This window comes from Lepisma saccharinum, chromosome 2 (genome assembly GCF_977018435.1).
Source record: "Lepisma saccharinum chromosome 2, izLepSacc3.1, whole genome shotgun sequence".
Classification (NCBI taxonomy): domain Eukaryota; kingdom Metazoa; phylum Arthropoda; class Insecta; order Zygentoma; family Lepismatidae; genus Lepisma; species Lepisma saccharinum.
Genome location: NC_139230.1, coordinates 171,997,770 through 172,013,837, shown reverse-complemented (window position 1 = coordinate 172,013,837; position 16,068 = coordinate 171,997,770). Strand labels below are relative to the sequence as shown.

Here is a 16,068-nt window from a genome sequence, read left to right as displayed (position 1 = left end):
TTAAACTCACTCGAATGCACGTATTAGTTTAGCAAGTGCGCTCGTATTTTGGTTGCCTTTATGTTTTTGACGGTTACGTCCACATGAAAGATAAATGAGTAACCAGAGAATTATGTGCTCCGAAATTACAGGCAAACAAGTGGGAGAATATGGTGCATAAAATTTACAAATAAGATGGTATGTTACGTCATACTTCTTGCTTATGTGTAACGAGGCAAAGTGCAAGTTTGCCAATTTTGAACTGTCACTAAGGCCAAGAATATTATTTACTTGCACTAGGCTAGGTGATCTACAGAAATCTGGGTTTTGACTGCTAGTTGTGATTAATTGTTCAATGGAAACGAAAGCATGATTATCATCAAACTGAAGTAGGAACAAGCATGCTGGACTAGTAATCAGGTATGCTCATCAGTTTATTTGAAATACATAAATGCAATGAAGTGGTTGAAGTCAAATTGGCGAGCATGATTCCTGTTGAATACAGTTACCAATTTTGAACTGTTAGGTTGCCCTATCTTACGCTCCAGCTTATGATGGATGATTATATAGTTACAAAAATGAATATTTTGTCTCATGGATAAGAATTTTGTGTGCATTTGACCAAGAGGACAAACCAAAAATTATTTGATTGCGAAAAGAGCACTATAACCCTTCATTTTCTTGACCTTTAGTCCACTTAGATTTACATGCCCTATTTTTGAGTGTCATTAGGCGAAAGGTGTATTTTTGTGACAAATGTAAGAAGAATTGTTATTAGCTTGAAAGTGTACAATCCAACCCAAAAATCATAAATGTAGTTGAAAGTATTATTAATATTATTATTGTAATTATTGCCAAAGATATTTGTATCAAAGTGCGCAGGCGCACATTTTATGGCTAGATTTGCACATTAATGAATATGCTTTAAATATGTGGTTGTTAATGATCGTTAAACAAATTGAGAATTTGTTCATGAATGCTAATGTAGATATGGATGAATGGAACTTTGAAAATTGATAACTGTTACTTCAGATAATATTTTTGAGTACAAATATACACATATTGTACATTACTGTACGGAGTGCTCGAAGAAGACCTTTAGCTAAATAAATTGCATTGTTGAAACTTAAAATTCTAACGTACTTCTTTTTCTTGAAAGTAACTTACTTGTTAGTACCTAATTTGACACTAACATGTGTTGCACGACGTAGAATTAAGGTAGCATAGTGACGTGCATTTATTGTGATCTTTACTGCAGGTTGTTGAGTCGACATATGTGTGCTTGCAATTTTTTGTGTACTTAAAAGTCGAGATAATAGCTTATTTTGTGGTGTTGCTTTAATACACAACGTGACCTCATGATAGGGTTGAAACGAACGTTCTACCCAGCGTTCAAGGTTTCCAATAATTATGCGTTACTTGGTCGAGGGGTTTACCCACAGCCTCTTCGCGACTTCCACGTTTGTCAGTAAAAAATTTTTACTTTCACTTTTTCGTCTTCTTCCTCTAACTGATTATGGATTTTTTTTTCCATCAAGATTATAGCCCAAAGTATACTGAACAAAACGAGGTATCATTTGTACCTCTAACATTCTTAGTTTCGGAAATATAAAATTTCATTTAGAAGCATGCAGAATTTCAAATTTCTCACTGAAAACACGCTCGGCGTTATTGCAAATACCTGGAAAATTAGCCTCGGAGTCTAATATTAATTTTATTATTTCAAAACTCCTCACTGTTATCATCCTGGCATATGGCCTTAATCTTTTGTGGTTCATCAAATACCATAAAAGTGTTCTGGCATGGCAGAGAATGCAAAAGATGCTGCGTCAGCAGGTTAAGGGAGATTCTTTGAATTCGCAAGGTTCAAAAATAATATTAATATTGTCAGACTAACTTCCTCAGCTTACATTCAGTATTTAAGTACAGTTTTTATGCCAAAACCCATCACAGTCACTATTAAATGGTGCATATATCATTCTGGTTATGAACAAAATTTTTGACTTTTTCTATTGAATTGGTCCAATATTAGCATCAGCTATTCTATCTGTACTGTATCAGTACTTGTAAAATTTTTAAGAATTATCCCTATTATATATACAGGGAGTGTTCCAATATTAATGTCTCCTATTTTATTATGTTGACCTGTGACATCATATTCAGACATGGCATGGTAGTACAGATTGAACCTTCCAATCAATATCCAGCAAGTTTCGGTGCAGGGCAACAGAAGGCAGCAGGCAGGCAAGATGGCATCTGACATGGACATGTAGGAAGTAAAGGTGCATCACTGTATTTCTCAATGCACAAAAAATGCACCCATTGGCACTGAGACTTGGCAAAACCTTTTTAGCGATCAAATGGGTTTGTTGCCACAGTGGGAACGACAATCTTTGAAACAAACCTTATGGCCTTGCATAGTTGTCACCCCATGCAATGAAGAAGGTCATGATCACCTCATCTGTATGAAAAGGCATATTAAGACCAGGAAACATGAACTTCTCTTCATAATATATTTCCAGCCCACTTTATGCACAGACTAATTGGGACTGGACTTAAAGTTTAAAATGGTATCTGAATCACTAAGTGTCTCCACCAATTATTGAATATGGGATACCTTAATTAACAGGCAACATAAACTTCATCATAGGAGAGGTCCGGGAGCTGTCTAGCGAGTATAATGTTAGCCAGAGAAGAATGTTTTTCTCACAGCTGTGAAAAACCAGACAAACCGCTGACTCTACCAATAACTATATTGTGATGCTGACTAGTTTAACCTTTAGCAGACAGGAGCCTCTCCCGCGTGTAAGCCTCTCCAGGGGGGAATGTTTCAAGCATGCACTTTTCAAACATCCCTAATGACAGGGCTTTTAGAGGTGGTAAAATTTATACATTGTGTCTTTTAACAATTACTGTTAAAGGAAGAAGAAAAAGATGAAAATTGAGATTTAAAAAGAAAATTGGCATACGGCAAGCCCCTGTGCCCCCCCCCCCCCCCAGTAGACTGAAGTGAAAGAAAAAATGTATGTAGCGGTGGTACATTCCTACAACAATGGGAAGTCTCGTTGAAATCAGACTGATACTTCTTGGCTAAAAAAATAATAACTTTCTATGAAGCAGCAGTGTTGACAGCTTACAATTTCCAGAATTTCGCTTCTACGTAGCATTGACCCTATGGAAGCTAGATGTACCAAATTTGGAGGGAAGCACGAAGAAAGACCACTCTATAAGAATATGTAATGCTCGTGCTACAACTTGAAGAAAAAAACTGAAATTATGTCATTCGGAAAATTTGCATAATTTAGGAAAATTTCTAAATTGGGGCCTTTGCACCCACTTCCTTCCTGGACCCTAAATTGTTAGATGATGTTTAAAATGTTGCTCTTTACTTATTCTTACATTTAGAATTTTTTCAAAAATATGCAGTGGTTGAGCAGTTAGAATCTTTTATCTTCAATAATAATAATAATAAATAATAATAGTAATAAAGGGTGTTTTCAAACGGGGCTTGTTAAAAATAGTAACAATGCATACATTGTTTTTTAATTCTAGTATATAATACCTTTGGATGTATACTAATGAACAAAAGAGACAGATCTGAAATATAGTGTACAGTTTTCAAAAAATGGCATGGCAATTGCTGCCGTGTTCTACCACGTGCTCTGGGCAAATTTTAACAATCGGGCCTTTGTATCATCGGCCCCCTCTAGTTCCTTGTCGGACCTTGCTTAAAATGTTGCTTTTTACTGATTCTTGCTTGCAGAATTTAAATTTTTCACAAAGATTCAGTAGTTTAGAAGTTATAGTCACTTTTATAAATCTATCCCATACTATTACAGGCATAACAAACGACTTTCTTTATCAATCTCTGCTTCTTAAGACCACAAAGCACATTATAAGATTTAGCTGAACTGTCAGACAATGCCAAATATATAGTCTGGATATGGCACATTTGGACTTCAACCTGTTTCACCTGCACTATACAGGCAACATTTTTCTGACAACACCAACATTGCAACTGTGAAAAAGTAGACTGTCTCTGATGGTATGGAGTTTGACGAGGCTCCTGTTCATTGCTGGTGAAAATTCATAGTCAATGGAGATGACTATGCAAAAAAACAATGTTCTGTAGTTGAAGACCTGTCCTATCTAACTGTGTTATTGTGCTCCCTCTATCACTTGTAGTTTCCGTAGAAATAAATATGAGACATTAATTTCAGAGTGACCCTTGTATTATAAATATTTGCTTTATAGAAGATGTTCATTGTATGTAACAAAGGAATTAAGAAATTTGCATCTACAAAAATTAAATTCTTTAAAAATAAATTCAAACTATTAGTAGGGCAAATATTCATGCATATGTGAACAGCTGAGTTTTTTGTGTGTAAAGTTTCAACATAGCACTTTTGACATTGGTGAATACCTGTCAGTACTCAAAGCCTGCATCTATTGATTGATTGATTAATTTGCTTTCTTTTACTTTGTCTTTTGTGCCACTTTTGACTAATTTGCAAAGATGGGGATAAGTGATGACATGATGAAATTGATGAATAGACACTCACAAACATCCATGCCCAGGCTGGGATTCGAACCCAGGACCCCTGGCGTTGTAGCTCAATGTGCTAACCACTCTGCCATGGGAGCTGACACCTGCATCTAAATGAACTCAAAATGAACTCAAATTATACCTTGAGAAAGAAAAATGCACTAGCTATTGAATGAAATTGACTTTCATAAGGTTAATGTTTCATTGATTCACATTAATATTGGATGGAACTAATTGATGAATCTATAATCAAAATCAACTACAACATACAGAAGGTCGTTTCACGTCCATGGTAACAAAGTTAGAACCCACCTAACCTTAAGAAAAACCGTGACATCACGAGCGGTGGTGCTCCACGTGATACTCCTGTCTTGCAGCAATGGCCCTGCAGCGGAGTTTCCATTGGAGGAGACTACGTTGAAGAACACATTGGTCCAAACAATCATATTCCTCCTGACAAGCTTTCCAAAGACCCTCAATTGTGCGGGGCCGTCTGCTTCCCAAGGCTCGTTTCAACAACGGAAACCCACAAAAATCCATGGAAGAGGCATCAGGGGATTTCACAGGGATGTCTGTAAAGGGGATTGCATGAATGCTCGTTTCACGTACCATCTGATCCATGTATTCCTGCGTGGACTTTGCCGTATGACTGGAAGCCTTGTCGTGGTGGATAACAACATGAGATGTGTCGCTGCCATAGAGAGAAGGAATATCATGTCTGTAAAGTGGCTCCAAAATATTTGTCTGGTAATAGGCTGCATTTATTTTAGCCTTTTTTCCACTCTGCGCAGTGGAAGTTTGCCGTTATGGCAGTAACCACCAACAACCATGAACCAGCATGGAAAACTTTCAGCACATTCACGTACCCACTCAGATCGACCTCTTGCATCACGTGGACGATAGTAGATGGCCCTTTTTTTTACCACATCCCGACAGATACACCCATGCTTTATCCAGGGACACCACATACTTCCAGCGGTCCCCTGCCAGATGGCGTTGGTAGAGCTTACGACTGTTGGTCTTCCTCTCCTGGACATGTGAGGCATGCAACTTATGAACTTGAGTCTTGTGCTTCCGCACAAGTTGTAAATCTTGGTCTATGATGCGATTCACAGTTGCAGGGAAACATTGCACTGCCTGTGCAATCACTCTTTGCGTTGCAGGGTTTTCACATCGCACCAAGGATCTCACTTTCCGCACAACATCGGAGGAACGCTTGGGCTTCCGATATGTCCGAGGCCCACTTTGACTGGTTCCAGCAACAGGTACGGTGCAAGCTTTATGGCAATTCAACACTGCATTGATGCCCTTCTTTGACACATGGAATGCTTTCATGTGGCACTGTTTAATTATCTGGCTATAACTATAACCAACGTCGGAAAGGGCACAGATGTACCCCTCCCAAAAGACTGGAATTTTTGGTTCCATATAAACACCCACTCACACGCCAACCATCGTCTTTGAAAGTTAACACACAGTACTTTCATCCTACTGGCTCTGGCTGCTCTGCGCTGTGCCTACGTGCTCCTCCCTGGTGATCGAAATCGTTACCATCAACGTGAAACAACCTTCTGTAGAGTTGAAAATATTTTACATAAAGAGATTTAGCAGAATTTACAGGAAAACAGCGAATTACACATACCTGCACAGTCCTGGGATACATACACAGTCAAATCTCTAAACTCTTCATTCACTACTGCTGCTTGCTCAACAGCTTGTCTAGAAGAGACAAATTGTTAAATAAGTTTTCAACAACAAAGAAAACTGTATACATAGCAAATATGAATATAAATAAATGAGAAAATATCAAGAGGAAAGAGTGATACATAAATTGCAACAATGTCCCTTCAATTCCAATGCAACTCATTCTGTTTTGGAGCATTAATCACTATGTCATCTGGTGAAGAAGTTATAGGTGGTATATCCTAATACTTCTGAGCCACTAATTACATTAATACAAAAATTTTCTCAATCTTGGATATATTTATACTTCACATATCATTCTTATTCTTATATAAAGCAAGCAAATACACTATGAAAGTTAGGGATGGCTCGATATGAAATTTTTGATATAAAATTTACCAATACTGATCTGATATAAAATTCCAAATAGGCCCTGAAGAACTTTAATGGTTCATTGACCTCCTTAATAGATGTGTGTTTTGAGGTGACTGCAGTGCAAAAGAAGTTGCATTTTTAGACATTTACTTTTTTAAAGAGTAGGGCATGCAGATTATCCATAAAAATTACAACAAAATTACAGAATTTTGCACTAAATTATAAGATATTCATAGATATATCAGATCAGTAAAATAATCAGTAATTTTACTGATATACCGATATGCCTATATCGGCCGATACCGATAGAGTACTGATTAATCTGTCCCATCCCTAATAAAAGTATAATTAGAAGTAGTAAAAACAAACCTTAACAAATGTGCCACAGATGCTGGGCCGTACCAATCACCAGGTTTTTTGCCACACTTTTCTCCTAAAGTAACTAGCGTATGAATAGACAACGGACTGATCTGGGATGGCTTATCTCCAAACCATTTTATTATATTTCTATGACGTCTATCTTCTTCCTGAAGTTTCTTACTAGCTGCCAGTTGATCTGGACACCACCTCCAGTCTGAAATAATACAAAATACCATTAAGCTCGAAATTACGGAATCAATCATATAAATCAATAATTGCATGAATTTTCCTGTCATAATTATAAATGGAAAATAGATTACCAAATGATACTCATTCATTTATTACCAATGCATGCTTTACTGCAGGATTTACATTAATTTCCTGGTCTCTTATACCAGGTCTTTTGCATTACATTTCTGTAATTTTTTTTTAAATTCAAGTTTTGTAAACATAACCGTGTTTAGTGTAAATAAGTAAATATCAGCGTAACTGCTGTAAATATCACTCTAAATATTGTTTTATATTGCAATTGCCGTCTTTGTAAAGTGCAATGGATCGACCCTTTACTTCAAGAGGTAATAGCGACAGAGTTTGTTCAACAGACAAAAACTTTATTGGGTGTGTTCAACGGTGATTCTGGAAGACAGTGACAGCAGTGATAGTGTCAGCGATTTCGATGTGATTGACGATTCAGATGCAGACCAGGACTTTGTTATAAGCAAGGAAGAAGATGCTAGTGAGCAGTCGTCTTCAGAAGATGAGGATTCCCTGTTAGATGGTGAGCCAAATCATTCTGAAGAAAACTTAGATACCCCTAGATTACCAGAGTATATCTTTGGTAGAAGGACAAGGCGATGGTCGTTAGCGGTCTTCTACAGATTGATAAATGTATGCAGCATGAATGCATTTATCTTGTACCTCAGCTACAGGGATTCACTTATGATAACAAGATTTGAATTTCTAAAGAGACTTGCCTTAGAACTGATTGAGCCCCTGTAAACAACCAACTTTCTATCCCGAACTTACCTCGTGATGTCAAAGAAGTCATAAAGAAGACTCTCAATGAAGACAATCGACAAGCTTGCCCCGAAGGAGTTCCTTCAGATAACTAACTAACTCTCTAGCCTTCTTAAACCCGAAGGTTCATGGCTGCAGCAACACAGGCCTTCCATCTTTCCCTATCTTGAGCAAGATGTATATACTCTTTTCCATCCCTACCTATTTCCCTTAGGTTCATCTCAACGTTGTCCCTCCATCTTCGTCTTGGCCTTCCTACAGGTCTTTTACCATCAGGTTTCCCAACAAGAATCCTGTAAACTCCTCTTTCCTCTCCCATTCGTGCCACATGGCCTGCCCACCTAAGTCTTCTTGATTTAATTATTCTAATAATATCTGGACATGAATACAAATTATGTAGTTCTAAATTATGTAACCTTCTCCACTCACCTGTCTCCTCATCCCTTTTAGGTCCAAATATTTTCCTAAGGATCTTATTTTCAAATACTCTCAATTTATGTTCCTCTTTCAATGTAAGGGACCAAGTTTCACATCCATATAATACTACAGGCAAAATTACTGTTTTGTATATTTTAACTTTTAGTTTCTTAGATATTAAACGAGAAGACAAAATTTTATGAAGAGAGAAGTAACATGCATTTCCTGAATTAAGCCTACTTTTTATTTCCTCTTTAATATAATTTTCATTTGTTAATATTACTCCTAAGTATTTGAATTTGGAAACTGGTTCAAACGAGTTGTTATCAATAATTAGATTTTGATTATTACCTAACACTTGCTTTCGGCCTGTAAGCATATATTTAGTTTTCTCTTTGTTAACTTCCAAACCTATCTCTTTAGCAGTTTTGAAAAATATTTTAGCATTATTCTTAATTGTATTCACATCATCCCCCAGTAAGTCTACATCATCTGCATATGCTAACAACTGAGTCACACCATTTAATTTTAGTCCTTCTTTAGTTTCTTTTACCTTCCTAACAGCATATTCTAAGGCAAAATTAAAGAGCAATGGAGATAATGCATCTCCTTGTTTTAACCCATCATGAATTGTAAATTTGTCAGACATATTAATACCCACACGAATTTTACTTTCTGTTTCACTGGTGCATACTTTTATCATACTAACAAGCTTCTTAGGTATTCCAAACTCTACTAATATATTATATAGTTTATCTCTTTTGACTGAATCATATGCTTTTTTAAAATCAATGAATAGCTGATGGACATTTTGATTATATTCCCACTTTTTTTCAAGTGTCTGTCTGATGTGAAAAATTTGATCAGTAGTTGATCTGTTACGTTTAAATCCACATTGATAATCACCTATAATTTCATTAGCATATGGGGTTAGTCTTGTTAAAAGAATGTTAGATAATATTTTATATGTTGTTGAGAGTAGAGAAATTCCACGGTAATTATTGCAGTTCATTTTATCACCTTTCTTAAACACAGGAACAATTATGGATTCTTTCCACTGTTGAGGGATTTCTTCTTTATTCCATATTAAACAAATTAATTTATGAATTTGACATATTAATGAATTTCCACCATATTTAATTAACTCAGCTGGTATTAAATCAATGCCAGGTGCTTTGTTATTCTTTAGCCTTTTAATAGCATCTTTAACTTCAGTCAAGTTAGGTTCTGGAACTAAAGGTTCTGCTGTGTGTACTTCATTCACTTCTGATTTATCTCCTAAATGGACATTTAAAAGGTCATTAAAGTAGTTCTTCCATCTATTTAGAATATCACTTGGGTCAGCTAGAAAATCACTGTCTTTATCTTATCTCGTTCCTTCAGATAAGTTGATTAAAAGAAAATCGTGCAGCAAGTGTCACTATGCCAAAGAAAGAAAGACTGCCTACAAATGTATAAAGTATTCTCTGCCCATATGCTTGGAATGCAGCAGAAAGGTTTGCATAACCTGTGTGTAAAGACTATATTTTGTTTGGAAAAGTAAAAACCAATTTTCACTTTGGTTTGTAACATTTTTATGATGTTAATAATTAGTTTCCAAACTTGGTAGTAAAGCGTTCTAATATTGGCATTGAATTTGAGTATAGTATAAATTCTATGGCAAATAGATGTTTGAAAATAACACATTTTTCTACTAACATAACATTCAATGTAAACAACTCCAGGAGCATTCTACTTATAACAACTAAAATTATATGAATTTGTTGAAGAGGGGAGGAAAAGGAAGCATATGAAGTTGAGTATTCAGTAACACTCCTCCCCCCCCCCCTCTTGTCAGACTCTCTTCTTGTCTGATGTATTGAAAATAGTGGATTTATGGTGTAAAATCAGCCTATTGTGAGTCACCTTGACCCCCTCCCCCACACACAGCAGAACATTTTGACTTGCACAACAACATTATTGCACAACTCTGTCAGCTGTAAAAGAACACATTTAGAACAAATTCTAGAAAAGAGATGCAAAATTTCAGCCAATCCTACTGCAACAATATTGAAATCATTGAAAACATATTAGATAATCTTTAAATACAATTCCTCTTAACTGTAACTAACTACCAAACTCTCATATAAGTATCAGAATTAACTTTTCTGTGGCAAGACAAACTTGGGGTTGGCTGAGCAAAGAGAAGTAAGAAAATATGAACTGTAGAACTACACTTACCTCGCCCTAAAAAATGACAAACAAGTGCCTGTGCCAAAAGCATCTGTCCACTACGCAGCATACAGCCCCAGCCACAATCTGTAGTGAAGTTGGAGCCATTTAAAATTGGGAACTCCCTTCTGTACGTCAACCACAATCTGCTGTAAAAGTCCAACTTAAAATCTTCAAATCCCACATTATCTTCTGGCAGAGCTTCACGAACTCCACTATCAAGTGGCAGAGCTTCAGGAACTCCACTATCAAAAGAAACATTCGACCTACGATGATAAAGCTGCCCCAATAAACACACTGGAGAATCTTTGGAGAAATTTGTTTTCATTTTCACCGACCATCCTAAAAAAATAAATAAAAATAAAGTCAAGATCAATATTATAATTCTGAAAACATGTTATAAAATATGTGACTAATTCAGGCTACCTAGATGCCAACTACTCTAATGGTAAATAAATTCAAATTTCTGGTTTCTGTAAAAACCAGGGTTGTTCAAGGTCCAGGAATTTTAAATAAATTCAATTCCGGTCCAGGAGAGAATATCAGGAAGCGTAAATGGGTTCTGGACCATAAAAACCTTTTTATCCGTAAAGTATTTCAATTCGGTCCAGGAACCTTTTTACCAGATCAATTTAAATACGGTCCAGGAACCATTTTTCAGACTGAATTTTATATACAATCCAGGAACCATTTTATAGACTGAATTTAAATTTGGTCCAGGGACCTTTTCTCTGGCTAAATTTAAATATGGTCCAGGAACATTTTTTCCAGATCAATTTAAATACGATCCAGGAATGTTTTTTTTTTCAATTAAACAAAATGCAACTTGGATTGAATTTAAATTGGGCGAGAGAAAAAATGTTCTGGTCCTGTTATGGAACCAAATAGAACCCATTAGAATGTATGAATTTCTGGATCCTTTATAACCCTAGGGTTGTTTATTTCCAGGAATTGTAAATAAATTCAATTTCCATCCAGAAGAGGAAATCAGCAAGTGTAAATGGGTTCTAGGCCGTAAAGAACCATTTTATGTATAAAGTATTCCAATTCGATCCAGGAACCTTTTTTCCAGCTCAATTTAAATATGGTCCAGGAACCCTTTTTCCCAGATGAATTTAAATATTGTCCAGGAACCTTTTTTCAATGAAACAATATGTGACTTGGACCGAATTTAAATTGTGCGAGAAAAAAGGTTCCAGTCCTGCAGCGGAACCCAATAGAACCCATTAGAATTAATGGTTTATTTTTCATGGTTTATGCATATTATGTTGTTTACAAACACTTTCAGTTTTTTTTAGCTCACAGAAATGTGTGATTGTGAAGTAAAGTATGTATGTTACCTCAGCATGAAGCAGAACAGCCTGAAAACTTCACTCAAGTGAATATACCACCAAACATGGCATTCCACAACAGTAGCAATGATTTTACATCGTTAGGTTAGAAGTGTTAGGTTTGGAGCTGATAGCAATTACCAACATGTTCTTTCACTATTTTAGTGTGCAGACAAACCGTTTTTACTAATAAAATGCAGTGAAAGTACTCTGAGGTGGAAGTTTTTACTTATGCAGGCTATATTTTGGGATCAAATATCTCCGTTATTTGTTTTTTCTGCATGCTGGAACCAATTTTATGTTACATAAAACATCAAAATCTGTCGATTAAAAATAATAATGTAATTCTTGAGGGGCTACAGTTGGTAAAGAATGAAAAGATCATGTATAATCACCATCCATTGTTCAAGTATTCGAAACAAAAAAAAATGCCTGCGCATAATCCACATGGTACTTATACATGTCAAAGATGAGTGATTTAAAAAAAAACACCAAAGACATCGGTTACCATGTAATGTTAATTGAACATTATCCATGTCTATTGTTTCTACTTCTTATATCTACTCCAACACTATGTTTCAAGAGAACACCTCTTCTCTCGTCTTCAGGTGAATAATATATTTTGGCAGGCAGTTGGTGTGGATGGAACCTACGACAGATATTATAATCATCAGCTTTTCAAAGACAACAGATCACATTGCAGTATCCCAATAAGAGACAATTCCCCACAGATAATACTGTGGAAAGCACAAAATCAGGTGAAGCAAGCTTTGAGGAAGAGTAGAAAAGCAGTGATTACGAAGTGATTATGTTAGGTGTGTTCTAAGTGCAATATGTGTGAAGAAGGATTCTGCGCACAATAATTATTTTTATTCTGGTAAAACTTGTAAGTAAACAAAGGCACCAGGAAAGAAGTCCTCTCCAGCAAGCAGTCTTTCAACAGGCTCAAACGAGGTGATAGTAGTTTTAACACTAATTTGTCACTAATAGAGTCAATAATAAATGCAGTGGTGAAACACTTGGAAGATCTGCTGCAATTTTACATGGAGAAAATTCACCATCTTCAAAGGTGGGTAAGCACCTTCTCCTCTCTTCTCCCAACTATGAGTGGAATTCCACAAGGTTCTATCATCGGTGAAAATGATGAAGATGTTCCAGTTAATTTATTTGTAGATGACTGCATCCTTGTTTACCATGGAATTAACTTAAAAAAAACTTGAATAAAAGAAACGACACTGCTCACCAACTATTCATGGTACTGTAACAATAAGCTTCAACCCAATGTTTCAAAAACAAAGGCAATTGTTCTACACATTAAACATCAACTTGAAACTGACATTCCCGAACTTAATCTTAATAGTAAAATCATTCCATTAGTTCATGAGCTGAAATGCCTAGTAGTAATAGATTGAAACCTGAATTTTAATGCGCACATTGGTGAATACATTTACAAAATTAAGCCTACCCTACACTTATCTTGCTCATTATGTAAATTTATTCATGAAGAATTTAGTTGGTTCTATTCTCGGATTTGCATACTACCCCATTTCAAATACACTTCTACAGAGCATTCCCTGACATTCGCTACGAGACTCAGCGGCAAGCTGCCCAGCACCAGTGCTTGTCTTTCCCAGTGAACGGGTCCACGACAATCACTAGAGTTAGCTATTAAAATTACAGTTTTCATATTGTGTACTAACATTGACTACAGAAGGTGTTGAAAATGATGTCCCTCTCCTGCAACACATTCCTGGCATCTCCAAAGGAAATTGGCATTTGCACATGCAAGTTCGTCTACTGTAATTCACCCGATTTCTTGCACAATACTCTCTTTTAACTCACGGATGGTGTGTGGCTTGTCTTTGTATACTTTATTTTTAGATTTCCCCATTTTTCTTTCCACTTTTATTCAGAACTGACCCTGTTACTCTAAACGTTTTTACGAGGTTTAATGTAGTGGTCCTATGTGGAACGGGAACACCAGGAAATTTCATTGCAAAACGTCATCGCACTTCTTCACAATTCCCCTTTCCGAAGTAACACTCGACAAGATAAATCCTTTGTTGTAATGTAAACTTTTGTGGTGCCATATTAAGCCACAATCTTCAACACACGGACACGACACAACACAACTTCCCAGGGAGGATTATACTGGCGTCAGCCTGCAACGTCAACAGAAAGGGAAAGAGAGCGAAGGCAGGGAGAGAGAAAAAAACAGACTGTAGCATGTGACTGTCGCAGACCCGTTTACCGGGAAAGACAAGTGCTGACGCCTGGCCACTTGCCGCCAAATCTCGTATCGAATGTCAGGGAATGCACTGTAGTTTACTCATGGGTGTAAACATCACACACTTAAAAAAGCTGGAAACTACTCAGAGCATTTCCTTAAGAATTATTCATAAATGTTCACATAATGCAAGTTCTCAGAGTCTCCATAAAATATACAAATTACCATAATACGAGGCACATCCAGAAAGTAAGTTTCCCTATTTCTTTAAAAAAAACCAACACAGTTTCAGGAAACAATTTATTGGCAACAGGTACAGCAAAGGTTCAGCTATTTTTCAACATAGCAACCACCAGAATTGAGACACTTGTCGTATCGTGGTATCAACTTTTGGATCCCACTGTTGTAGAACTCTGCCGCCTGTGAATGGAACCAGCGTGTGACAGACGTCTTCAGCTCTTCGTCGTTGCCAAAACGCTCACCGGAGGACAGGAATTTCTTGAGGTGCAAGAAAACGTGAAAATCGCTGGGAGCCAGATCAGGATTGTAAGGTGGATGATCAAACAACTCGCAGCCAAATTCCGTCAAAACAGCTGCTGTACACAGAGCCATATGTGGACGAGCATTGTCATGGAGGAGCACAACACCTGCAGTAAGTATGCCACGCCTCTTGTTATGAATGGCACATCGCAATTTCCTTAGTGTTTCACAGTAATGGTCAGCGTTCACCGTTTCACCTCTGGGGAGGAAGTCAATGAGCAAAATGCCCTTCCTGTCCCAAAACACGGTGCACATCACTTTCTGTACCGTCAGTGTCTGTTTGAATTTCTTCTTGACCGGAGATCCACTATGCCACCAATGCATTGACTGCTGCTTGGTTTCCGGGGTGAAGTGCGAAATCCACGTCTCATCGCCCGTGATGATCCTGTCGAGGAAATCATCGCCGTCATCATGGTACCGTTGCAGGAATGTCAGTGCTGCTCCTGAACGTTTCATTTTGTGTTCGGGTGTCAGGTTTTTCGGCACCCACCTGGCACACAATTTTTTGAACAGCAGGCGCTGCGTGACAATCTCATGCAACACGGATCGCAATATCTGCGGAAAAAGGCTACTCAACTCCGTAATCGTGAAGCGACGGTTCTCTACGATGCGTTGCCGCACCAGCTCAACCAGATCATCAGTGATGAGGGACGGACGCCCACTGCGCTCTTCATCATGGACACTTTGACGACCTTCCGAAAACTGCCGACACCAGCGACGCACCATCTGCTTACTCATAATGTTCGGCCCATAGACCTCACAGAGCTGACGATGAATGTCAATTGGCGCAATGCTTTGTGGATGCACCTCGTATATATTCAAGAATTAATTACGAGGCACAATAAATCCTCACCTCTTCATGGTAAATTAAAACTTAGAAAGAACGTAAACATCCAAACAACAAGATCATGCACATCTAATGATCTGGAAGTTTCCAAGCCTAATTACAACTGGTACAGCCAAAGATCACTTGGTTATGTGGTGGCTAAGACATGGAATGTTCTTCCTGACAATATTAAAACATGCACCAATAAGTCCCAATTTTATTGCCTTATGCATGTTCATATCCTGTTGTTCAGTTAACCTGTTCCTTGCATTTTCCCATTGGATTTATTTTTTGCTTATTTTTCCTCAACCCCCCCCCCCTTTCCTTTGTATTGTTTGCCTATTTGATATTTATATTTTGATTATTTGTGCAAAGCATTTTCATACAAATATTATTTGTTAACTGCATTTTCATATTTTAACCTACATTATTGAGTAATGGTTTGCAATCCATTAAAATTCATTTGCCACTTTTTTATGTTTAATGTGAAGTGTCAAGCCCATGACAATAAGACTATGAACACATGTAAATGTCAAAATTATGACTTTGAATGTAT

The 16,068-nt window shown here is 37.1% G+C and overlaps 1 protein-coding gene across 1 annotated transcript in view; it reads right to left on the bottom strand.

Moving 5' to 3' along the window:
- Atg4b (Autophagy-related 4b) overlaps positions 1-16,068 on the bottom strand; it is a 39,174-nt gene that overhangs the window by 16,440 nt on the left and 6,666 nt on the right. Inside the window, exons 2-4 of the mRNA XM_083117721.1 lie at positions 10,598-10,930; positions 6,953-7,157; positions 6,168-6,244 (exon numbers count right to left, since the gene is read on the bottom strand). Of these exons, the coding sequence (XP_082973847.1) occupies positions 6,168-6,244; positions 6,953-7,157; positions 10,598-10,930 (615 nt within the window). The remainder of the gene's footprint in view (positions 1-6,167; positions 6,245-6,952; positions 7,158-10,597; positions 10,931-16,068) is intronic.